Source organism: Zosterops lateralis, assembly GCF_965231275.1.
Source record: "Zosterops lateralis genome assembly, chromosome: 4".
NCBI lineage: Eukaryota > Metazoa > Chordata > Aves > Passeriformes > Zosteropidae > Zosterops > Zosterops lateralis.
This window is the reverse complement of record NC_139765.1, coordinates 58,664,155-58,689,277: the sequence shown is the minus strand read 5'-3', so window position 1 is coordinate 58,689,277 and position 25,123 is coordinate 58,664,155. Positions and strand designations below refer to the sequence as shown.

Here is a 25,123-nt window from a genome sequence, read left to right as displayed (position 1 = left end):
TACGTAAAGCATGATTTCTGTGTTTCCTTGAAATGATGTATTTTTTTCTCCTGTTTTCCTTTACTCTATTCATACTTTAAGGAAGCCTCAAAACTGCCCATAGAAAGTGGCCGCTCATGTCCATCTTTCGTCCCTGTTCCTGTGCAGCCGTGTGTGTGCAGCAGGCTGCTGAAGGTGGGGAGCTGAGTGCTCTGTGTGTGTGTGTGAAGGTGAGTGGGTTATAACTGCTGGCTGGAGCTCATTTTCGGCTGTGTTGAGTGTCTTGAGTGATGAGTTATTTTGGTTTTGTTTGCAAAACAGAAGAGGTTTTGTCAACTAATAGGATTTGGGAGAAAATACTAGAATGTAAGGGAAACTTGAGTAATGTCTTCTTTTTTTTTCTCTCTCTCCCTTTTCCATCATTCTTTCTGAGGTTATTCTACTTTCTCATAGGCTGTGGTCCCCATCTGTAACTGTTGGTGGGGTGAGGGGATGGACTTTGCTCAGCCTCACCTTCGTATTTCTCCATCAGTTGCCTGTTTAACTCTCACTATGGCTAAGCATGTATGGCAGCCTTTTCCTGGGCTGGGCTGGTGTCCATCTTCAATCCTCTTCTCAGAGCAGTTAGTGGTATCACCCAAAGTGGCTTTTTAGACAGCAGTTGATACTACAGGCAGAGGTTGTTGGGAAGGAGCATGGAGGAGATACCCAGACAACAGCTGCTTCTTGGAAGAATCAGATTTAATAGCAAAGATTTCTACTGAGTTTTGCTGTCCAAAGTATGTTAAAATCAACATGTGAAATGAAAGATGTGCAGTTATGGCAGAAGACCCAAGCAGTTTACTGAACAAAAGAGTTAACTTGCAGGATTGGGGTTCTGTTCCTTAGGGATCTAGTTTCTCCCAGGATGTACTTTCTGCTCCCTGGTATGACTATACTAGCTGGGAGTTTGGTTTGGGTTCTGTTCTTTTAAACATTTAGGATTTCTATTGTAAGCATGGGGACAAAGAGCAGATACTGTGGGAATGATGCAGTTTGAAATGTGAGAGAATAAAGGTTTGCCCCTGCCAGGAAGATTACCTTGAGCAGCAAGGCCTTTCAATCTGGAGCCTGCCATTTTCCTAGGTTAATTATTTAAACAAGTAATTGCAGTTCAGATATCAAACTCGTATTTCGGGTACAGTGATTTCTTTCTTTTTACAGCAATTGTAAGAGCAGTGCAGTTGGACTTAGATAAAGGGTTGTAGTCAGAAGCCATGCAGGAGGGGTCTGTGATAACTAGACACCAAGAAGGGTGCTTTCCTGTGTCACACAACTTCCTCTGCTATTTCCTAACTCTTTTACGTGGAGTAAAATCTCTCTCTCATCTTTTGACAAGCTGTGTGGGTGGAATGAAGGAGGCTCTTTTCCAGAGTGCTGCTTTCCAACAGAGCTGCTGTCAGTCTGGTGGGAACTTGACCTTGACTTTTTTACTCTGTGGTAAGATTTCAAAGAATAGTTTACATGGCTTTTACAAGTGACTGTGTAGTACAGACAGTGCCAGAAATTAAACTGATGCCTGAAACCAGACTTACCGTAAAATACTTGATCTTTCCGTGTTACTCCTTCATTTACTTTAGTCTGATAAATCCCATCTTTGTTTGTTGTGTCTGTCCTTTTACGCATTATTTATGCAATTTTTTATACAATATGTTTAGACTTTAGAGGTTGACATGATGAGTAATTGTAACATTGCATTCTTGTGTAATCCATCGTGTGTTTTAACTTTTTGTAGTACCAACTTTGGAAGCATTTTAAGGTTTTTGTTGTGAGAGAGGAACAAGGAATAGAATGAGCAGCAGCTCTGCTTCTTGCAAGGAAATGTCTGTGGTTTGAGGGTTATACACATTCTTTGTAAGCTCAGGGCCAGTATATAGGAAGGAAATAAAAGATTCTGAATTATAATGGTGGTTATAATTGGCATGTGCTAGCTATGTCTTTGTAGTTCTTCATGGAACAGCAATGTTGTATTTAACCACAAGGGGAGAAATTAAAAATCTTTAATGCATTAACATTAATTTTTTAACTACATGGCAGTTGGAGAGCTATTGGTGTTTGGTAAAAGTCTGAGTTCTTTTCCTTGGCCATGTCTGTCTTTTGATTTTTGTAGTCAGCATAACTGAAACACTTGATTTTTTTTGCAACATTAACCTTTCAGAAGGGGGAAGACCCTCAAAATAGACCATCTTGCTGTACTCTGGCCCTTAGTCTTGTTCTCAGTGAGGTACCCTGATAGGTATGTGATTTTGGAAGTGTGAACCTGGCCCTGTGTTTTTTTAGTGTCAGAAAGATTGGGGGGTTCGTTTTATCACTGCATATGTAACACAGCAGTTGTATGTCTGGTCTTTTGCCTATTAGCTTGAGTAATTCCTTGTGTATGGCCTTGCTGTAAGTGAAATCATAATGCAGAGGAGGCTTGGCACTGTGGCTCAGGGGAAGTGTTGCTCAATTGTACGAGGTGCAGAGGTTGGTGAGGGAAGGGGCAGGCTTCTCTTCTGCCCTGGGCTGTGCTCCCAGCTGTGCTCATGGGTGTCCTTAGCTGTGAGCTGTGTCCTGCTTCACATGGGTACATCTTTGTTTATAGACACAGCAAACAAAAAGGAATGCATAGACATTCTTCAAAACTAGACAATGCTATGTACCTTTGCTCTGTTTTGATGGGTTGCTGAGTGAGCTATGATCAGATACACTGAGCTGATGAGGTACTTACTTCTAAGAGTCCTCTCAAAGAAGCCAGGGCCAAGCCAGTCTGTGTAGACCTTGGAAGGCTGTTCTTAAGGGGTCTTTTTTTTTAAGCTTGGATTGCAGCTCATTTCTAGTGTCTTTTTTTTTCTTAGCAGTACCTTCATTCTCTGATTTATCTGTAGTTATTCCTCTGGAGGCAACGAACATGTAGTTGAGATGATGGAAAACTTGGCATCAAAGAGGACTCAATAACTTGCTCTTTTTTAACTTGAAGGGATTGAACCAAAATTCTTCAGGACTGGCAGGGCTCACGCTTTTTCTAAACAGTCAGTGATTACCTTCTTAATAAACTTATTAGTCTGCATAAGATGCTCCTGCCAGTATATGTACTTACGACTTTAAATATTTATTTTAAAGTAGGTTGTGAAAGACCAGCATTATTCTGAGTGTTGTGTTCAAGTTAGACTTCTCAAAGTTTCCATTTGAGCAATGGAAGAGGAGATAAATGCAATGGCAGCTTCATCTTACCCTGTGTTAGTTGTGTCCTGTCTTTCTCCCCCATTTGTCAGCCCCATGTCTCTGTTTTTATAGGCAGAAGTTGTGCTTGCTTAGAGCAGCACTTGTCATGTGCCCCAGTTTCTTACCTGTTGGAAGTCCATCCAGTTCTGAGCTGCCTGAACCTTCTTGTATGCAGAGGCTCTTGCTAAGCTGATGCTCATCCTCCTGTCTTCACTCTCAGCTCTACTCTGACTAATAGACAGCATTCAGAGCAAGGAAGCAGAAAAAAGCCTTTTGTCAATGCCAAGCTGTGACAAACTCTTCCCTGTCCTTCAGAGCAGGGACTGAAGCTCTGGTGTCCGATTTCTGAAATGTGCCTTGTGGCAGCATCATAAACACTGTCTTCAGGGTGAAGCTTTGCGGTTGTTTAACCTCGTTTAAGTGCAGGTGGCTGCTGTAAAAGGATGCCTTCTCCCTCTGCCCACCACCACAAACATTTTCTGTGTGGGAGTACCAAAATCTCCAATAGCCTGTGCTTCCCCAACTGAGCCTGCATCCCTGTCTGCTCTGATTAGACTGACCTTGCCAGAAAACAAACACAAAAATTAGTTGCTCAGCAATGAGCTGATAAACTGCATGAGTGATGAAATGACATAAAGGCTGTGGCAGAAATGAACGGGGTTGCTCCCTTTGGTGTCAACCTGTGATCTAGTGGGCTTCAGGCTTGGCTGGGCTCCTCTGGGATTGGGATGGGAACACAGCAGAGGGGAAAGGAGGGCTCAGTGGGTCACCAGGAAGGGAGCAGTTCTTGTCAGCAATAGCCTTTATCACATCATGCTAACCCTTTCACAGGATATCTGCCATGGCTTGAGCTGGTGGCTCCTCCAGTCCATGCATGCTGCTGGAGATCCTCTCTGCAGGCAAAGTCTTCATGCAAGGCTTTTTGTGCAGCTCTGCTGGAGGCATAATCAGTGTCTCACTTTTATTTTCTCCCACACAGGTGTCCTGAGGAAAAAAGAGTTTTACTTCCTGTTCAGGAGTTAAAATTCTTAATTTACAGACAAATTAATTTAACAAAGTTTCTTAATTTTAAGTTTCACAATGAGAGACAGAAGTTTCAGGATGACAGACAGAACTGTATATGATGGCTTTGTGTTAGCAGAAGAGGTGTTAGGGTAAGCGAGGAGTTAAGGACAAAGTACAACTCCCACAGATACTCAGTGGAAACTATTACTGCCTTTTGTTCCTTGACACAATGGGGCGGGACCTGGAAAGGTGCACCTGTGGTTTGGCAGGGTTTTTTGTGAACCAGTCCACCCACAATTTTCCAGTGGTGTTCAAGTCAAGGCCCCCGGTTTCAGCTGTCTTGGACACTGAGCAGCAGCTCCCCCTTTTCCATCCTTCCCTGGAGGTCACTGGTGCTGCTGCCTCTGGCTGACTGAAGGGCTTGGGGGATCCTCAGGTGCCTGAGGGACTAAGGTCTGCAACTCTGCAGGAACTGATCAGCTAATTTTGGGGATGTCTGCCTTAACATTTTTGCCAAATAGGTGTGAAGTCCTGTCTGAGGAAGGTACAGAAGAGAGTCCTGCAGCCCCAAGTCACCGTTTTCAGTGTTTCCTCTCTTCTCCCAACCCTTTTGTTTGCTGCAGCCAAGCTGAAGGTTTTGAAGGCAAGTCACTTTTACTGTGCAGTCCTGATTTGTCTCCCAGGGAGCTTAATGTGAGCTGAATGACACGTTACTCTCTTTTGGGAAAAAAAAGATAGATTTTAGCTTAATGCATATTCATGAAGCTGCATTATGGTTGCTGTGACAACCTCACCAGTGGCAGTCCAGGTCTGTATGTTGAACTTCTATCTCCAGTCCCCATATTGAACCATAGAACATGTTACACAGCTTTCCACTTTTTTCTTCCTCCCCTCCTCTTCCCAGTCAGTAGATAATTTAAACTGAGTTCACGCTTAATTAATAGATGCATCCGTTTAAGTCTGCAACACCAAAGCACAGCTTCCTGTTGGTTTCCAAGCTGTGTTAACTGAGTGTTCTGCTGGGAGTCTGTAACACAGAGGAAGTGATTCTGATGGGATTTTTTTGTTCGTCTCCCTTTAAGCTTAAATGCAAAATAATCCTGAGTTTACTAAGTATGATGTTTGAAGGCAGCCTGATAATTTATCATGAAAGAAACAACGCACCAGAATCCATCCCCTAGTCTAGCCCTGTATAGTCTAGTCTGTTCCTAGAGTCTTAAGGACTCCTGACCCTGAAAGGAGCTTTTAGTAGATGTTACTCAAAACCAGAAAGGAGTTTGTTCTGGGTATGTTATGGCCCTGAAGCCAAGGGTGATGTAATTGGAAGAAGACTTTACCAGACTGTGGCGCTGAGGCAGTGAGTATTACTTCAGGATGAACCTGTTGTGATGACTGTGTAGAGAGCTCAGTTTGAAGATTTGTTGGCATGTTTGTTGATGTCAGAAATTGAGGGCAGTTGTGCAATGGTTGTAATTTTCAGAGAGCATTTGTAAGCTGCTCTAGGCCAATCCAACTGAATATTTGGCCCAAAGTATTGCAGTCTTAGTTTCCTATGACAAGTGATGACATCATTCTATACTGAGAACCTAAAATGTTGTGTTGTTCTGGATGAGCTCAGTCTCATGTTGGGGCTGTTCATGAAAGGGCTGCATTGGCGGTGAGTTGTGCCCCTTTTGTGTGTTAAATGTGGTTGCTAAGTTGAGCTTAAGGTAAAGTTTTCTTGAAAGGTGCCGACTTCACCTTTACACAATCACTCCCTGTTGCTCAAGAAGAGGTGCTGTAGGTAAAGTTTGGCTTTCTTCACAGATGTGAGTCTTCTGGAGAGTAGTTTGGGAGAAGTCTGTGCACAGAGGTCAGGAAAGTATCCTTTTATCCTTTTATCCTGTGCTATAGGATGACCCTGCTTGAGTAGGGAGGTTGGACCAGATGACCCACTGTGGTCCTTTCCACCCTGACCCATTCTGTGATTCTGTGAAAAACTGAGCTGACTAGGAGCTCTCTAGTTAATCTTTGTCTGGTTAGTTTCTTAAATATTAATAGGTACAAAATGTTCAGAAAGTGACTTGAAATGAGATTCCATTCATTAAAATGAGAAATTGGGGGGGAAAATCATGTAGCAAGAGGGAACTTTTTGCATAGAACATTATTCAGAGGACTCTGAATCTGTATTAGGCTTAGATATATCCACTGTTACTTCCAGTTTTAGTTAGACATGTCTAGAAAAGAATACACCAAGCTTAATTTCCAGTGTATGTGGATGAGTTTGTCTTGTGTTACTGCTTTCCTTTTAACTCTCAGGATATTATTCAGGAGCATTTCAGTGTAGAAGTAATGAACAGCAAACACAATCCTGGTGCTTTCCACTCCCTCAGTTTACACATCCCTTCCTCACAATGAGACCAAAATGCCAACACCAGGAAAACTGGTGTTGACAACAATGTCTGTGTTTGTTCATCCACACACAGCCTGGCTTTTCTCGAATACCCGGGCTCTTATGTTGGACTTCTGCAGAAATGTATTTTGAGAATGAAAGGAGAATATGAAGGGGATGGAATGTAAAGATGAGACCTTTTTGAAAAGCAAAAGGAACTTTTTCTAGCAAAAGGAACATGGGTGCTTTGAAGGTTACTGTACTGTGTCATAGTCTTGTAGAGCCTTTCTGACCTGGGATGAAATTCGTCCGTGGTGTTTTAAGTGGTTTCTTTCTTTGTTTTCCCTCAGGCTCCAGACTAGCACTTGCTGAGGCAATGGTGTTTGACTTTGTGTAGCAGGTTTGTGTTTTGTTAACAGCTAAGGAAAACTGACTGAACCCTCTGTTGTGAAGCAAAGCCCTGTCTCTGAAATGTGCACATGAATATTTAGCTGTTCAATCCCTGCCAGGTCTACCAGGCCACAGACTGTACTCGTGTAAAAACTAAATGCAACAACAGAAAACCAAAACCTATAAACTACTTGTAGGAAACTCTGGGGTGAGTTAAGGCAGGTTTCAGACAGCAGTGGTACATTGGGTACTGCAGTTCCCTGTGTTCCCTCTGCATCCCAAACTCTTCCATGTTTCTGCAGGAGTAGAAATGGGGTAGCAGTGGCATGAGAAAGGGTGGGAGAATTGTCCATAGGAGCACATCTCATAAACAAGTTCCTCCAGATGGCAAGGTGGCTGTCAATATTCCCTGGAAGCTGCTTGTCTGCTTACTGAAGCCTCTCTATAAACATGGGCTGAAAAATTTCTTGTAGATCTCCTTATGATTTTAATGTGAATGTTTGGGAAAACTTGATTTTTCTTAGTATAAATTTGGAATGTGAGTGTGTGTTGGTTTTGGTTGTTGGGTCTTGATCTATTCATTTAAAATAAAAGTCTGACAGTTGTTGGAAGAGTTTACATATTAGGTCAAAATAAAGACATCTCTTTCCTGGCCCTCTCTAAAAGGAAAAAAGCTTCATGCTTGAACAATTTGCGTTAGCTGGTAGATATTAATGGCAATTAAAAAGGAAGTCTTTCAAGATTATTTTATCTAGAGGGTTTTTTAAGCATGGAAAAAATAGACCTTTTTCACTTGATTATTGTCACATGTATGACAGTCTTGGGAGATGGCTGAAATACTTGTATTTTTATTAGAGTGTTATAGTATTTCTTAATGGTTAGTTTGAAAGCAGAGTGAGATGTGGGTCTGCCTTTGCACTCTGAGCTCCTCATGTGCAGTTGCATGGTGTTTTTGATGTAGTGGGTATTGGGAGTTACTAGAAACAACCTGAATGTCACAGCTGAGCTCAGAATGGATGTTTGGGTAGGGATGGGTCTGGGTTAGGTAAGTCTCTTGCCAGGGAGAAGGTGAGGGATGGATAGCTTTGATGGTGAAGCAAGTGTTTTGATATTTAGTTATTTAGTTACTGCATTTTACAATAAATCTAATTCTAGATCAGATTCTGGTCTTTCATTTTACAAAAGCTTCCTCAAGTTTGTCTAAATTTGACTCAAGTGAGTTGGAATACAGAATCTCCAAGAATCTTTTTTCCTAGTGAAATTGCTGAAATGTCACCATAAAAAAAGTTGCTGGTTGCAGGAACAGGCTGATGACATAAAAAGCCTGTCTTAGATCCAGCATTTGGCTGGAGGCCAGATAATGAGTTTTCATAGGAGCTTGTTGGCAAGCTTACATTTCTGCTTAGGTTAATGTAATGTAACTGTAAGTAATTTGGGAACCTGGTACATGCAAAACAATTTTTAGACAAAATGATCTTATTGTTTTTTAATTTTAACTGAGAAGATATTTTTATAAACCAGCTTCTTGTACTTCAAGCATTTTAGAAATGCCTTGGAGTGTGATTCTTTACTATGTCCTCTTTTAATGGTTAACCTGCTGAATAATCCTTTAAAAATATTAACCCTCATGAAATATCTGTCAAATCAATGTATGCTGACTTCATTCAGTGGAATGATTTAAAGAAAGGTTTGCATTTTTAAAAGGCTGGGTGGTAACATATGTAGGGTAAGTCATCAGTTTTGTTAGTAAAAAAATACTGTAAGTGTGTTTGTGAGTAATCTGTTGGCCAGGTTATTCTGTGACCTAGGGCTGAAATGCATGAACCATCCTAGGATGAGAATGGAGTTCAATTTCCCAAAATGGTGCCCCATCCCTGGCAGTAATGCCAATGGGCCTTTTCACTGTCCCTCTGGCTTTTTCAGTCTTCATTCAAAGCTTGATGGTAAGGGTTGGAGATTGCTTTGTCTCAAGATGTTTTTGATGCATCTCATTTCTTACGTGTGATAAGTGAATGTGAATTTATGCTAAGGGAAAGAAAACTGAATTCTGATCTTGAACCATCTGTGGAAATGCTGGATATACCAGGCTATAAAAGACGTCCAGATCCAGCCCTGGCCTTTGAGGAGCAGTGGATAAATGTGGTTTTAACAGGAGAATGCAGAGGTCTCTTGTTTCTGTCCAGGACAGCAATGCACATCTGCAGTAAGTGCTCCATCTCTAAGAGGGCTAGAGGAGGCATGGAATGCATGCTTGTCCTCCGTTGTTACGGGCTGTTGGCTGCCAACCATTCCAGAAAAGGAGTAACACTCTACCATGCTTTATTATTGCCATGCATTGTTGTGTCATATAGCAGTGACAGTGGGGATGATGAACAGACAGGATTTGGTTTGGAGCTGCTTTGCTGGAGGTCTCTTCCATGGTGTGTGAAGAGTGTTCTGGTTGAACATAGATGGAGGTCATTTTGGTGGGATCGAGAGCAATACAGTTGTGCTGGTGCTTATCAGAGGTTTAAACTTCCCTCATACCATTTGTTCCCTAGTAGCTATTAATAGTAGGGCCTAGAGATATTTCTGGATGTGATAGCTGACAAGTTTCTTCATCAAAAAGTCAATGAACGAGCAAGAAGTGTTTCTATTTTAAGCATAGCTCTGACAAGTAAAAGAACTTCAAAGAAAAGCTGTTCTTAGAAAATAACCTTGGTGTGAGTTACCACAAGTGTTTCTCTTTAAGTGATAGATTAAATACAGGGTTGCAACTTTAAGCATCTCTGATAAAGGAAGAATTTTGTGGGGGGTTTTTTGCCTCTTTTGTTAGAGGTTTGTGTTAGTTTAAAACTTCTGTGTTTAATTGAAAGATGCTAATAAAATCTTAGAAGAGGTGCAGATTAAGATGTATTTGAAGGGAACGGTATGGTTTGAACTTGGTGTGAATAGTCACGGCCAAAGTGTTAGGGTGAGTGGAGAATCCATAGGGAAAGTTGAAGAGCTCTGTTGAAAAGTTTGTCCTAAGAGGTGAGAATTGTCTTGGATGCAAAGGCTGTGGTAGCAAAAGGTTTTCCTATTTTTGCTCTTTTCTTTTTACTCCTGAAGTGACATGTGTCTGAATTTACCTTCGCACTTCGCTCTCCCACCAGTGTCTGGGATGATGTGCCTTGAAGCTAAGCATGACTTCTAACAAAGACCATGGTGGTGGTGACCACAGAGGACAAACGGGTAGTACCAGGAACAAGTGCCTCAAAACAAATCTTTTAAAATCTATTTGCTAGAGCATGGCATCATCCTCCAGATAAATTTCTCTGTGCTGATAAAATTGTTGCTGTTTTGTTATAAACTGACAGAGCAGGAGCTTGCTGGAGTGACAAGGAACTAACTGTTGTTGTAGTGATCGAGGAACTAACTGTTGGCTTTGGCTTTTTTTTTTAAAAGTTGGAGGTTAGGATCTTTGGTACAGTGTGATTCATTGAATGGGACCAGTTTGGCGAGTCTGGTTTAAATGAGAAATTATACAGTGCAGTGTCCTGAAAAGCTGTCATTACAATGAGTTTACCCACATAAATTAAGCTTTCTGCTGTTTTCTTTTAAAAAGCAAAATGCTTCTCCTAGTATAATTTCAGGGGTATACAAGATTGTCAGTTATGGTAATTTTAAGGATTTTGGCAGTGTGATTGAATATGATTTATGGTCTGTTTCAGCTGTCTAATTTTTCGTGAAACTTTCTGCATGGATCTGCATCTCTTTGGCTTTTTTCAGTAAACCCTTGATACTTTCTGTTTTGTTAGCCTGAGGTCATAGTGACATGAGATAGCATCGTTACTCTTTTGCTTTAATTTGGGAATTTAAGTTGGTTGTGAAGCTTGGTGGATTTTCTTGTCCTTGATTAGAAGCATTACAAGTTGAAGACTGTTGATTTATCAGCTAAACTATTTTTGTTTCAAGTAACTGGTTAGGAGCTGACATCCTAACCTTTTTTTTGAGTGCAAGTTGTTACTTTCTGCCTGTTCTGACTTGCTTTAAAAACTGCCAGGAGAGAGAGGGAAGAAGGTGAATGATCAACTACTGCCAACCAAATCATGCATCTATTACAGTGTGGAAAAAATGCCTGCTGAAAACCTAAGTGTGTTTTTCCTCCAGTGGCAGGAAGGCACTTGAAAGATGGTTGGGAGTAGTTAGTGATAAGAATGTGTGTATTTAGATTTATTGCAAGCTTTCTAAAATACTCTTGATTTCTTGATCTTGCAGAGACTCCAACCGTCATGTTAAGGTAAAGCAGAAAAGTGCAGTGCTGAACATGCTAAAGAAGTTGGACAAAATAAGGTTCAGAGGTCACAAGAGAGATGAGTTCCTTGATTTAGCAGAGTCTCCAAATGCTTCAGACACTGAATGTGGAGATGAAATCCCGGTGAAGATACCTCGAACGTCAGCTCGAGACAATGAAGAGTTGAGAGACCCTGTAAGTACTCAATTCAGGTATCATTATATTATGTTTTGTAGTTTTCAGACAGAAAAATAGCAGAAATTACTAATTCTTTATCCTTATATTATGGTTGTAACACTTGAAGATTTGTGGGCTAGGAAGTAACTTTACAGTAATAGGCCTATGTTTTGTGGAAAGATCAATTAATTTCTCAATATTAGGGTTCTAATTTTAGATACTGCGTGTTGACAGGTTTGTTAACTTTGGATGTGCTTCTGAATTCTCTACTTTGTTTTGTTGAATTGCTAATGAACATGTGAAAAAGAAAAGGCAACTTTTCTGTCTGAAGACCTCAGATCTGCTCAAATGACACTGTTCAGGACTTTAAGGATGAGACTTCTGGTTGCTTCATTAGTGTTAGAAGGTCACAGGATCTCCTTCTGCACCGCAGTGTTGTAATCAGTAGTGCTTCCATATAATTAGAGCTGGTTTAAACCTGTGAAGGCAGTACTAAAACATTTTGGTGCTGATAAGCAGAGGCACCAAAGCAGGCCTACCTTTTTCAAAGTCAGTGCTTCAGAAAAAGGTAAATATTGGTTAAAAGAATAAAATCCTTCTTTAACTGTTATAAAATGTAGATCCATGAGCTTAGAGTGCTACAGTATTAATTTAGATTTGTCTATATAATTGTATTGTAGAAGTGACTTGGAGTTCAGAATTTATATCACCCTATGAAAACTTACTGGGCAATTTTTATCGCCAAAATGTGATCAGGCTATTGTCTGAAGACCCATGTCTAGGAGTGTGGGGCTTGCTCACAGCAAGCTGTAAATGAAAAGATTTTAAATTGTATATGCTTACACATCTCCTTTGGGGTTGGCAGCTTGTATCCAGTTCTGTAGCTATTAGTTTTTTTAAATTTAAGTGGGCTTTCCTGGTACTCCATACAGTCCTGCTTTATAGGGAGCTTCTCTGCCAGAATGTTTTTCCTATGATCATGGAACAAACAGGTGGTAATGACAGAGCGTGTTTTGGTCACAAAAAGTCTGTTACATGTAAATCCTCAAGCTTCTCAGACGAGGAAGTCTGTTAAATGCTATTCCTTTGCTCTTATTCTACTGAAGACATCTGTCATTTGTTAAGATGCAAGTATTGTGTATACTGGGGCTGCTGCCCTTCCAGTGTGGTATTTTGTCAGTTTTTTTATAGGTAAATACTGGCTTAGTTTCATTAAATTTAAGCCTTTATGTTTTGTGTGGATATATATTAGATGCCTTTTGTATTTTATCAGAAGTATCTGGATGGCAGAGCTAGAGGCTACAGAAAGATCTACATTAACCTCTCTTTCCTGTATTTCTTCAGAGGAATAGTAGCTCCTGGGTGGTATGGAGGATAGCTGAGGGCACAGCAAGGCAAACTTGTAGTTTTGAATAGTTATAACGGTTTAACACAGCTGCAGCGATGGTCTCTGTTTTCTCAAACTGTTGATTTCTGTGTGCTGAGAAGGGAACTTGGAGAAACACTTTGCTTTCTGGCTGATTGCATACTACTCTAGGCTGTTGTGGTTTAAGTCCTTGGGATACAGTTGAGGGCAATTCTTTAAAATCAGGGAGAAAGATAGGAAAGGAGAAATGACACCAAACTTGTTTTGCCCCAGTCCTGTTTGGGAGCTCCAAACCCAGTGTAATGCTGGAACAGCCTAAGAGCAGCAGCTGTGTTACAGGTACGAGCAAAATAAGCAAACTGGTATGAGGAAAAAGGTCTGACATGTGAGGGATAAATTTCAGATGGGAATTTTGAGGGATTAACAGTTGGTCCTCACAGGCATTTGTGCAGTAAGTGCTGCTGCCCATCTGTAAAATGAAGGGAGAAGAAATAATCCCATATGCTGCAGAGATGCCAAGAGTAAAGAAAGTAATGCTTATATATTTAAATCAGTGTTAAAATAGTGGTGTCTGTGGTCATGTGAATGGTGCAATTCTGAATTACTTGTCTTTCTGTCTGTCTTATTGATATTATATAGTTGAGTTATGCCTGGATTGGTTTTAATTCAGTGGCTAAAACTCATAACTTAAATTGCTTCTACAGGGTGTTTTTCTTTTATAGGCTCTGTAAGCAACTTAGTATTACACTTGTATTACACTGATCATGGGAGCACCAAATCTTATTGGTTTCTTCATGTTTAATGCCTTTGGGAAACTGTTGAAAGCACACAAAAACCAATCCAAGTCTTCTGTGTAAATGGAAGTTAGGCTACATGTCATTTCATATAGATAAAAGCTGTACTGTGCTTCCACTTCTGTTCCTTCATTGTTTCTGTTGAAATCTGGGTACAGAACTCATGGTCTTGAAAGAGCAAGATTGGTGGCTTGGAACTGAACACAGGCACACAAAATTAGAGTCCTAGTCCCCTTATCTGCTCTGCCCCTCTCTACTTCCCTCCCCCTGCCCCTATCTGGTGTATTAATCATTATGGAGGCATTAAGGAAAGATCTCTGTCTATTAGAACAGCACAGGGCAGTGATGTGTATGAATGAAGGACCCTTCTGTGCTTCACGGGTTTACAGTGCACTTAAAAATCTCTTCTTTAGGTGTGTATCTGAACTTGACAGGCCTGTGCAAGAGCTTGATACAAATGGAAGTTGCAGAGTAAAAAGCCTTGTCATAAAAGCTTGTGATTGCAGAGCCCTGACCATCTGCCAGGAAGAGCATCATCCTCAGTTGCACTTCCAGCAAATGAAGGGAATGCTCAGTTCCAGGCCACAGTTTGTGCAGTAGCACTGAGTCCCAACACTTCACATGCCTTACTGAAGTTATACGTGTAAAAAGACAGAAAGGATGGCCAGATGAGGTCATTTAGTATTTATCTTTAAATCGAGCTTTACCTATATAGTTCAATAATAAACATATCCTAACCTATGTTTGGGTAAAGCACAAAGCTAGCTCCTGGTCAGAGGACTCTGGAGATAGGATTTATATTTTCTTTTGAATTCTCAGTGGGTTTTGAGAGTTTTTGTTCAAAAGGTGTCTTAATTTGAACTAGTTTGGATTCAGCTTACAGGCTGGCTGCTTGCTTGTGTGGGTTTCCCCCCTCTCATTTAAGTGCCCCAGCTACCAGGTATGCCTTGAATAGGAGATACTTTCTTAGGTCCCTGTGGGTGTTTGGGCATTGTGATCAGATCATTGCCAAGAAAGCAGTGCTACTTAACAAATTTAACTCTCTGCTAAATCTCTCTTTTAATTCCTGAATGTCCTGAGTGGGTCCCTATATTTCCTCCTTCTTTCTCGCTTTACCATAGCTGGTTGTTTGGGGTTCTTTTTAAGGCAAGGACATTAGACACTACATGAAGCCTTGCTATTTCTGCATTGTTTTGTAAAAACACCACAATTGCAAAATAGTAGAGGGAGTAACCTGGTCCATTCCAAATCAATTAGCATTTGATTTGTTGTGACATTAGAAATTGAGGTAATGTTGCTTGCTTAGTAATTAAAGTCCCCTTTATTTAGCTACCCTTCCTATTTATACAGAGGGAGAGATGAGATCCAGTTCTGCATGCAGTTAGATGAATGAACGTGGTGCAGAGAGATCACATCCCCTTCAGAGTGGAGAAAGAACAAACTGTGTTTAAACTGTAGAGGCTGGCACTAACCTGGCAGTGAGAATTACTAGTAAAACTCTCTTGTATCTGGCATATTGTACTGAAAGCAGCCTAATCTACTTATGCGAGTTCCCTGCCAGTGTGCTAGGATTAAATCTGAGTTATTGTGGTACAGAAAACATTAATTGCTTTTGCAATACAGCTTGGTTTTACCTGACACATGTCAATTAAAACCTTAAATACTGTTCTATTGGTCATCTCATTTACAGTGATTGGAAGGTATAAAGCATGATGCAAACATTACAGTGAAGAAGTGAAAGTCTCTAAACCTGGCTAGCACTAGATAGTTTTTAAAATTTATGTAGAATCTAGCTGTGTTTTAGAAGCATGCCAGTATGGGTATGCTTCCAAGAATAGCTACTAAGGATTAACTATTCATGCAGATGCTTTCATTCTTAAGCAGTGTTGTTCAGTTTTTCCTTTTCTTACAGCAGGTAATTGCAGCATTCATGGGGAGCCCTTTAATAATTTGAAGTAAGAAAATGCACATGAGGGGTCAGATGTAAAACTCAGGAGGCTAGAACTTTGTGAGACAAGCTGTGTAGTTTGTTGTATTGCTGAAGACTTCCCCTCTCCTCTTCTTTCCTCAAATGAGCGTAAGCTAAAATTTTCTATTTTAAACTATCTCTTCCCTGCGTTGTGTCCCAGCCACTTCATGGGCTCTGAGGAGTGACTTGGGTGGATGGTCTTGCCCCTGGCAACCCCTGAGGGGTTGGGCATGTTGTGTCCTCACTGCTCCCCATCCTTTGTGTTTGAGAACTGCTCCTTTCCAAGTTAGTGACAAACTTGGAAATCAGACCCCATTTTGTTAGATATTCCTAGAGAAAACTCATCCGCATATATATAATGTTGTGGAAGGAAATTAGAAGTGTAGGGTTAGGCAGTTGTGTTTCTGTGTCATCCTGAAGATGTGCTGTGCTGCAGATGGAGAGCACAGATCCACATCTGTTAGTTAGGAAGTGACTTGGACCCTTTCTGTGGCTGTACAGTGGCAGTGGCAGCACACAGAACAAAATCCCAGGGCTCGCAGCATGAAGGGGTTTTGGAGAGGGAGGGCAGAGAGGTCTCGGGGTGGGATGTGCTGTTATGGAAAACCTGAACTACAGATGGCTTGAAAAATGCTTTTGTGGGGAGATGTGGGTTTTAGATCTGGAGCTGGATGTGGCTTGGACAAGCAAGCCTGAACTCTGCTGATGGGTTACAGGCAGTTTGTCATCATCAGAAACGTTCCTTTAACCCCTCTGTCCCTGTGTTCACCTCAGGCATTTCTCTGTCTTCCCAGGCACTGCCAGGCCTTGCTCATGGTCTTGGCTAAATAGTAACGATTGCCAACATTTTAAGAGGGCTCCTGTGTCAAATACTGTCAAAGCTAGAGAGGCAGAAGGAAAAGCAGAAATCTGTGGAAGCCTTCAAGGCTTTTACTGTGACTCAGAAACTAGAAAGGACATCTGTACAGTGCAGTGCAGTTAATCCAGCCTGAGTCCCAGTGCTGTCCTACAGAGGCAGCAGAGAGGAGAAACCTTTACCCAGATAAAACTGGAATTAATACAAGGATTTTGTTAACTTGTGAATTGAGCCAGATATGCTAATTTCAGACAGAGGGACGAGTTAGAGGGACCAATTTTGAATTCAGAGGCCGGTAGTTGACCTTCACCTTATTTCTTGTTTTCTTAGATGTGTTGGTGTGGGGAATAAACTTCTGTGACAGAGACACCTGCTTAAATGTTTCCCATATCACTGACTTGGGTGTCCTCAGTTTTTCTGAATGTTTCTAAATAGTAGTCATAAAATGTTGTGGTGATGCTAATTTTGGAAATTGGATGCACCACCAAACTTGTGTCACTGTGTATCTTAATAAACCATTTTATTATTATGTGTTAATTATATGATCTTGCTCCTAGTATTCTAGTGAGCAGCCTTATGTTCTATCTCACTGGATTTTTTTTTTCTTTTTTCCTCCTCTCTAAGTTAGAAGTTCATTGGAACCTTTTGTAGCTAGTTTAAAGATGTGTACTTTCTGATTTTTAACCCCTCAGTGGATGTCAGGCTGCTTGGATCCAATGCTTTAGCAGATAAACATGTGGAAACTCTAAGATTGGGTCATGTTACCTGGTATCACTCTCCCTAGTGCTGTGCACCTCTTGCTCTTTCCTTCTTCCTTAGAGGCACAATTAAACCCTGGACTTTAATTATTGACTCAACATCTCTGAGAAGCAAAAGCAGAGCTAGTTCTCTAGATGGATTTCTGAAATGTAGCACATTTTTGGGTGAAATATCTTTAGTATCTTCAATGAAGATGAAAACTTTAATATACTTAAGTATTTGCTCTCCCCTTTATTTTTCCTGTCCTTCCTCACCTGGGGTGGGAACCAGCTGCTGTCTAAGCATGGAGCTGATGCCCAGAGTCCAGACACATTCCTTTTGAGTACAGCACTTTGCTCTTTGTCTTCTATGTGGTTTTATTTATTTATCAATAAAATATTTAAGCAGTGGCCCTGTTTCTTCAGACAGCTCCCTCTGAACTCCTGCAAGCTGGGAGCAGAGAGGTGCTAGATGAGGGTACACAATACAGAAAGCCATGCTAATTAACACCTGGGCAGCAGTCTGTATTTTAATAACACTTCCCTTGTGCCTGCCCATGGAGTGTGTTGTAAGGGTGCTGCTTTTTGGCTTCAGCCACACCATCCTCCTTAGGGCTCTCCAAGTGTCTGGCAAGTGATAGCACTAAATCTGGCAGTGTAAATAAATACAACCCAGCTCTGTAGATAAGAGATCAACACAGAGGTTAAGTCGCATGCTGTGCTCATCTGAAAACAGTCTCTGATAATCTTCTGCAGTGGCTGGAGCAGTTGCAAATGGCATCTCTCACTGCACCTCCCTGGCCAAAGGCAGGAGTGATGGGGAAATGTGGGGCACGGTGAGGAGGATGCTGTGCTGCAGCTCCCGGTGTGAGGATTGCCCTGGGCTCTGTCCCTCTCTGCTGTGGCGTGATTTGTGCCGGCTCCAAAAAGGGAAGTGGCCCAAGGCTGCTGCTGAGCTAACAGCTTGTGCTCCTCATCAGGGCCAGCAGCATTGACAGACTGCTGTGTGGGTGGGTGCTGCTTAGGGGACTGGAAATAGCATCTCTGCTTGGCACTGTATTGAGCAAGGCCAGGTGGGGAGTTGGTGCTAGGTAAAATGCTGGCCAGTAACTGCCTACAGAGTGCTAATATGCCTGTATAGACAAATTCTGAGGCTTAAGCTCAGCATCTGTTCAGTTCAAACAAGAAAACAGATGTTTAATAGGTATTTCCACACAGTTTTATCTTGAAAGTGCAAATCAGTACCAACTGTGAAAGTACTTTGCTTATCAGTAAGCTTTCTGCACATCTTTCCTAAAACATAGAAGATGTCTTGGTTTAATGTCTTCTGTAGATTACTTGAATTTATATATGTATGTAATTTAAGCTGTTGTGGTTAAATGTATGCAAGCTGATGTATGAAAGGAATACAGTTCCTATATGTTTTTGGAGTTCAAACAAGGAATGGGGAATAGTCAGAATAGGTAAATAAATTCCTTTTGTCTCGAGATAATTTTTAAAGTGTAGGCTTCTGTAATCTATCACTTTGGTTTTGAGTTTAAGCTGCTAGAGAAGCTCCTGTAATTCTCATTGACAGAGTTTTCGTACCTGATGGGGACTGTACACAAGTGCTGAGCAAACATTACCCAGGAGATGCCCTTACCCACCCTTTTCCCTGCTGTCTGAAAATGCCCGCTTTGTGAGACAAAGAAGGCATTGCCTGCCTTCTGCTATGTGGGCTTGGGGTTTTTCTGCATTTACTTCATGGAGGTGGTGGTAGTCAGTGGTCTCACTAACTAATCAAATTGCTTTTTAGTTCCTGCTTTCTGCAGTATTTTCAGTATTCTGCTGAGTTCATTCAAGGGGTGCTGGTAAATCTGTTGAGACATTCAGTCTTCTGATTTCCCGCTCTCCTGGCCTGCCAGGGTGAGCTTCTGGGCACCAACAACATCCTTCTGCAGTAATTGGTTTGTGGGGGAGTGGGGAGCCCCTTCCTTGCTGAGAGTAATTATCTAGAAAAGTTTTACTTTTGCTGGCTAATTTTATGTTTAAAGTGTGTAGCATTGACCATTCATTCTATGGGAAGAGGAGAAGGGTAGTATAAATACGGATTTTTAATCAGCAGAAGAAGGGCTTAAATGATGATGCAGTAGAACTGGTAAGGGTGGTGGTGGGAAATACTTTTTTCTGTAGTTTTCCAAGGTGTGCGGAAGTGTGTTCTGTAAATTCACATTTGATTAGCTTTCATTCACTAACTTTGGTCATCTGATGCTGAAAGAGGCGTGTAGAGTTGTTGATACTTGCATCTTGCATGTTTCTCACATGCTTGTTTCTTTACTCTTTACTGCCCCAAAATCAGTTGATATATTTGAACGAAACCAAAGAAAAAAAAAAAGGTCCTTCTGAACCTTCAGTATATTCTGGCTTTCTTACAGGCTGGTCCAGGGACCATCATCATGGCTTCAGGAGTCCAGGATTTTAACAGAACAGAGTCTGACAGACTGAATGAGATCAAAGGTCACCTGGAAATAGCCTTACTGGAAAAACACTTCTTACGTAAGTATAAAATGCTCTGTAGAGAGGGATGGTTTAGAGCTTCTGAAATAATGTTCCTCTCACTGTAGAAGTTGGCATCATAGTTTTGAGGCGTGCTGCTGACGTGCAGATAGTATGTGGGTTTATGCTTCCCTAAGAAGAACTTAAAAGCATTCCCAAGGTTTCTGGGTCACTTGGGTATTTTTTTCCTCATTGCATTCCTCACAACAAACTCACTGTGTGACAAAAGCTGCGTAGTTGAAGTCTTGATGTTGACAACTGCAGGTTGTCCTAGAACTACGTCAACCTTAATGTGCCTGCAATAGGTGTTTTTCTTTCTAGTAGTAATTGCTAAGAGGAGATTTATGAAGGGGAGACCAGTTCACTTTCATGGCAGCTTTCAAATAATACATCTTAAAACACATGTCCCTTAACATTATATGTATTATTGGTGAATAGTGTAAGAAATACAGAGAAGAGTGTAGATTTCAAGTGTTAGTTGTTTGGGTTTATGCTTATCATATGTATACATGTATGTGTGTATAACGAGGAAAAAGTTGTCATTCATAGCTAGAGGCAGCTGCAAGATTTTTGGGATTTTATCTCAGCAGATCTCAACTGTTAATTTTTAAGACAGAATAGTTAAAAACGGAAAAATAGAAAACAAAATAACTTGATAGAAGTAGAGGTCTCTGTAATAAACCAATGAGAATTTTGCTCAGTTGCCTCCCAGAATGGCCATAGTAATATTTTAATTTTGAACTTCAGAGTATGAGGGTTGTTTTTGTGTGTTCAAAGCTTGTCAGATATTTTCTTAGGTGTAGGAGTAACAAGACTATAGGTTCTGTTAAATTTCTAGACTATAATCCAATGACAAGACTTGGGTTTTTATCTTCAGCATGTTCTCAAGGATTTGTCATTAATTTTCTGTGACTTGTTTTTTACTTGGCAATATTTCTTTGATATGTTTTCCCCCCTTGATATGTATGAGGGAGACCTGATAAAGGAGACTGGGCATGAATTTATAACAAGCTGCTGTCAACTTCCACTGATACCTGGAAGAGGTATCATGGTTGGATTGTCAAGCAAAAACTGAAAGATCTGTTTGACTTGCCTTGTTAGTTTCAGTTATTTACTTGATTTTTATTTAACTATTTAGTACAGAGTTACCATGTACTCTTTCCACCCCCAAAGATACATTGCTTAAACTCTGTTATACAATTGGTTTTTTAAACTAGATGGGACGTGTGATTTCTTAACGCAATCTGATGTGCAACAGAAACCATAGGATTTCGCAGAACTGATTTCTGATTTGAAGTAGGATGTACTTTTTGATGTAAAAACATAACAGGGCTCCCAGGCACTTCCATGGCTGGTGAATTCATTCTCCTTCTTAGTGTGTTCTTACAGTAACTAAATGGGGCACACAGGTTTGTGAATATTGGTAGTCTTCAGGTTCCTGCTGTAATTCGAAAACCTTCTGATCAACTGTTACTGAGCTGAATCATTTTTCCTTTGCACAGAGCTTTGTAGTAAACTCCAAGATGAAGGATGAAGAAGTTCACCCTTTTGTATGAACTTTGAGCAGATGTTTGGGACTTCAGGGCAGTGGGATGGTTCAGCTGGGTGGCTTGAGTCAGCCAGGGGTGTTTCCAGCCCTCACCTCTTCACCAAAGCCTGACGTTTGCTGTAGCTGAAATTACAGAGTTGTCCTGACAAATTGGTTGTAACTCTGTACCTAAAAGGAAGAGTAAGAATCATAAACTGGTTGAGAAATAAGTGAGATAAAGCTTATCCCTTACTTGGGCACTTTCCATTCAAAATTTTGGGATGAAATAGATCACCACGTTTGTCGATTGTAGTGAAGTAGGAGTTCAGCTTTGGTGTATAGTTCCTGAGTTCTTACTTTTCCTTTTTCCTTCTCTTTTGAGTTATTTTGGAATTTTTTGATACTAGAAATCCTTCATTATTGTTTTCCTCCCAAAAGTGAACTAATGGTGCACAGAAAAACATTCTTGAAATGTATAGTTTGTTCACTTCGGTTTGCCCTTGGAAGAGAGCCTGGTCATTATTTTTTTAAAACCCTATGATTGCAGTAGGTGTTTTTCAGGAAGGCTAGTTGCTCTGCAGTATTTCCATACTATTTTTAACTATGTAATTCTTTAGGGACACCTTGCTATGATTGTGGTTTTGCATAATCTGTTTGCCATGTCCACATAGTCCATTTCCTCCGGCTGGGCATGCAAAAATCAAAGCAAATTGCTAGTTAGTGAGGGAAATATCTAAAGTTTCATGCATTTCCTTTTTAATGTGCTGTGGTTCTACTTGTTACCAGCTTGATTCTGACTTTTTTTTTTGGCCTCTTCTATATGTCTGTTTGTATTGGTGTCATTAGCCAAGACGTTTAAGGAGGAGAGATTTCCTCTCAGCTGTATGTTGTGTAATGTATAACACGAACATACATTACACAGCTGCAAGTCCATGTGGGTCTGCAATTTGAGGTGCCTGGCTAAAGTTTTTCTCTGAACTCCATTCAACTGTTTGTAGGCCCAAGCAATGGGTGCAGTTTGGCTGAGTAGTGCATTCAGTGAAACACATCTCAAACCTAACTGTAGCCTCTACAAACTGCAGGGGAAATCCAGAGCAAGTAGGTATGGAGACAAGCTGTTGTCTCTAAGGAGGAAATATCTTCATCTGAGATGCCTGTCTTCTTTAGCAAAGAGATAATCTAACCCAGAAATGTGAAGATGGAGAGGAATTGCTTGTGCAGCGTGTGCAGAGCTGTAAATGCAAATACAACTTGTCTGGAAATGCAAGGGATTTAAGCTGCACACTGACGGGAGAATGAGGCGTGCAGAGAAAGGGATCTTGGATAATGTCTTAAGCAAGGGGGAGGGATCATCTGATTCTCCCAGCCAAAGGGGCTAAAGTTGCTTTTCCTGTCTGTGTGGGAATGGTCTTAATCTCTTTGATCTAATGGCTCATTCTGAGCCTTATTATAGGAATGCTGAAAATATGCCTGTTGGGTTTGTGGTGTTGGTGTGGATTTCTTCAGAAAAAGTTTTGGAACACCAGCTGAATGAAAAGTGCAAAGGGCTTAGCCTGCTGAGGTTTCCAGTGCATGTGGTTGGAAGAAGCTTTGTCTTGGAGCTGGGACAATCAGAATAATTTATTTCTAAAGAGCTTTCTGTTATTATAACCTAGTTTTTAATGCAATTGAACACTGCCTTGGGCTAGTTGAGGGCTCAGTTTGGGAAGGCAACTACTGACCCAGGGCAGTTAGATTGAAATGCTAAGATTGGTAGTGGTTTTAATGTTTCCATTTCCAAACCTAGTTGTATCTTAAAAAAATAAAAAATTTTGCTTGGTGCTCTTGCATCTGAAAGACAACAACCAACAAAACAATCTTTCTGCTTTTGCACTTTTCTTGTTTGAGGTGAACACCTTGCTTCCTGTTAGTTCCTGTGCCTGCTTATAGAGGGCAGTTCTGGAGATATCAGGGCTCTTGTCTTGGTGCCACAAGGGGCTTTGTGAGCACGCATGCATCCTGTGGTTTACATGAAATATTAATACTAATTCTAGTTCAAGGGTGTTCAAACCTTTTGCAATGTGGGATTCAGCAGCTCAGGAAAGAGGAATCGTAGCACCAGTTGAGAGTGAGTAAACCAGGTGACTGTTGGAGAAGAGAGTTAGTCATGAACTGGTAAATCAAAGGAAACTCACATGAGAATGAGGAGTACTAGAAGGAAGTATAATCCTCTCCCACAATGGTTTTTGCATTCCACTCCATACAGCAATCTGTGGCAGGAGTCTTTAAGGTATTACCAAATCAATGGTTTCAGTCATGATGTTTATAGCACATGACAAAAGAAGTTGGGATTACGCTGCTTTCCCATTGAAATTTCTGCTCTGGCACACTGTTCATCCTCCTGCCTTTTTGAACCATTTATGTGACTCCACAGTATTTTCTCTGGCTCCCACTTTCTGATGTAAATGGCCTGATGATTCAAGAACAGCCTGGCAGAATACTGGCCATATGAAAGTAGAGCTCTTTAAAACCATACATGATTCTCAGGCAGAGCTGGCATGTTAGAAAGTGTTAGACCTCAGAGGCCAAACATGTGCTGACCAGCAAAAGCCCTATGCTGAGAAGTCTAGTTCTGTACAGAAATGCTAATACCTCCTCAAACAATCCCTGTAATTGTGTGCAACAAATAGACAGTGAAGCCGCGCCAGAGTCCGATTACCAACTGTGTCAGAATACCTTTGGTTTAATTTCTCCTGATGTGAAGGTCACACCAGCTGCAGTAGTGGAGCTAGAGAAGAATAGATTCATTGCATTGGTTTTGCTGTTTTCTTACTGACCTAGCAGCCTGTAATCTGAACCTTTGGTTCAGAAATCTCGAAGCAGAACCTAGAGCTGATTTGAGCTGATGTACATGGTGGATGAAGACCCTGGCAAGAGAGTGAGCAGCTGCTGTGTTTATCTGAGATACCCAAATACCAGCTGTGGGCCATAATAGCCATTCCTTTTTACATGGTCAACCCTTGGCCAAGGGATCCTGGTGCTGCACCATGGGCTCTGAAATACAATGTGCTGATACTGGTGAGTGCTGAGGGTGCTGTGGCACTGGGGCTTACCCTGGATTTCTCACATCCTTTACTCCTTCCTATAAACTTCCTTTCTTCCAGTTTAAAATTCTGGACTCTCTACCATAAAAAAATATGCCCCTGGGAGGTTTACATGTCTCTTTTAAGATTGTAGAGTTCGTCTCATGAAGACTGGTTTACCTGTGGTGACTGGTGGGAAATTTTCATTTTTATCCTGGGCACCCAGAGATGATGCAATAAAAATATGTGAGTCCAGGCTTTGCTATAGAGCTATCTCTTCACCAGGGCTGCTCTCATATGGATAGTAACAAATTTTAAATTTTTTCTGGGTCTGACTTCTGACTGAGAGGCTTCTCAAAAACTACAGAAAGTTTCTTAAGAGAAACTTGCTTTTACCCAAAGATGCTTATGTTATATACTGTCTGTGTTGAGTTCATTTATAGCTTTCCGGGGTGGGGGGGGGGGGGGGAAACCACAAAAAAAAACAAACACCCTCCAAAACTCTGGCTTCATTTTCCTGGAAACACTGTTGGAAGGGGCAGTCGTGAACAATGTAGAGCATTTGTTTGGGGGTCAAGAGGCCTCATTACAGAGTCATGAGCATTCAGGTCTCCATTTCTCATCTTTAAGGACTCTGCTCTGACTGGTGGAGGAGATAGGTTGGGCTTTTGCTTGCTCTCAACTTCACTTCCAAAAGCATGAGGTTCCTGAGCACAGGGGGGAGGGAAAGGATGTGACTCCATCCCAGCATAGCAGCAGGCTGGAGTCCTGGGCTGACCCTTGGTCTGAGCCTGGTTTGTGCAATCTGCCCTTGTCATCGGGCAAAGCATGTACTTGATGATGTAAGTGATGATGG

The 25,123-nt window shown here is 41.2% G+C and overlaps 1 protein-coding gene across 5 annotated transcripts in view; it reads left to right on the top strand.

Annotated features, from left to right (window-relative positions):
* Positions 1-25,123, top strand: part of GRAMD4 (GRAM domain containing 4) — a 72,300-nt gene that overhangs the window by 12,651 nt on the left and 34,526 nt on the right. For 4 of the 5 annotated variants that reach the window (XM_083859539.1, XM_083859538.1, XM_083859542.1 and 1 more), the window contains exons 2-3: positions 11,228-11,438; positions 19,557-19,677. In XM_083859539.1, coding sequence (XP_083715665.1) covers positions 11,228-11,438; positions 19,557-19,677 — 332 coding nt within the window. Of the gene's footprint in view, positions 1-8,617; positions 8,715-11,227; positions 11,439-19,556; positions 19,678-25,123 lie in introns of those variants that run through there. The other variant, XM_083859540.1, reaches the window with a different exon arrangement.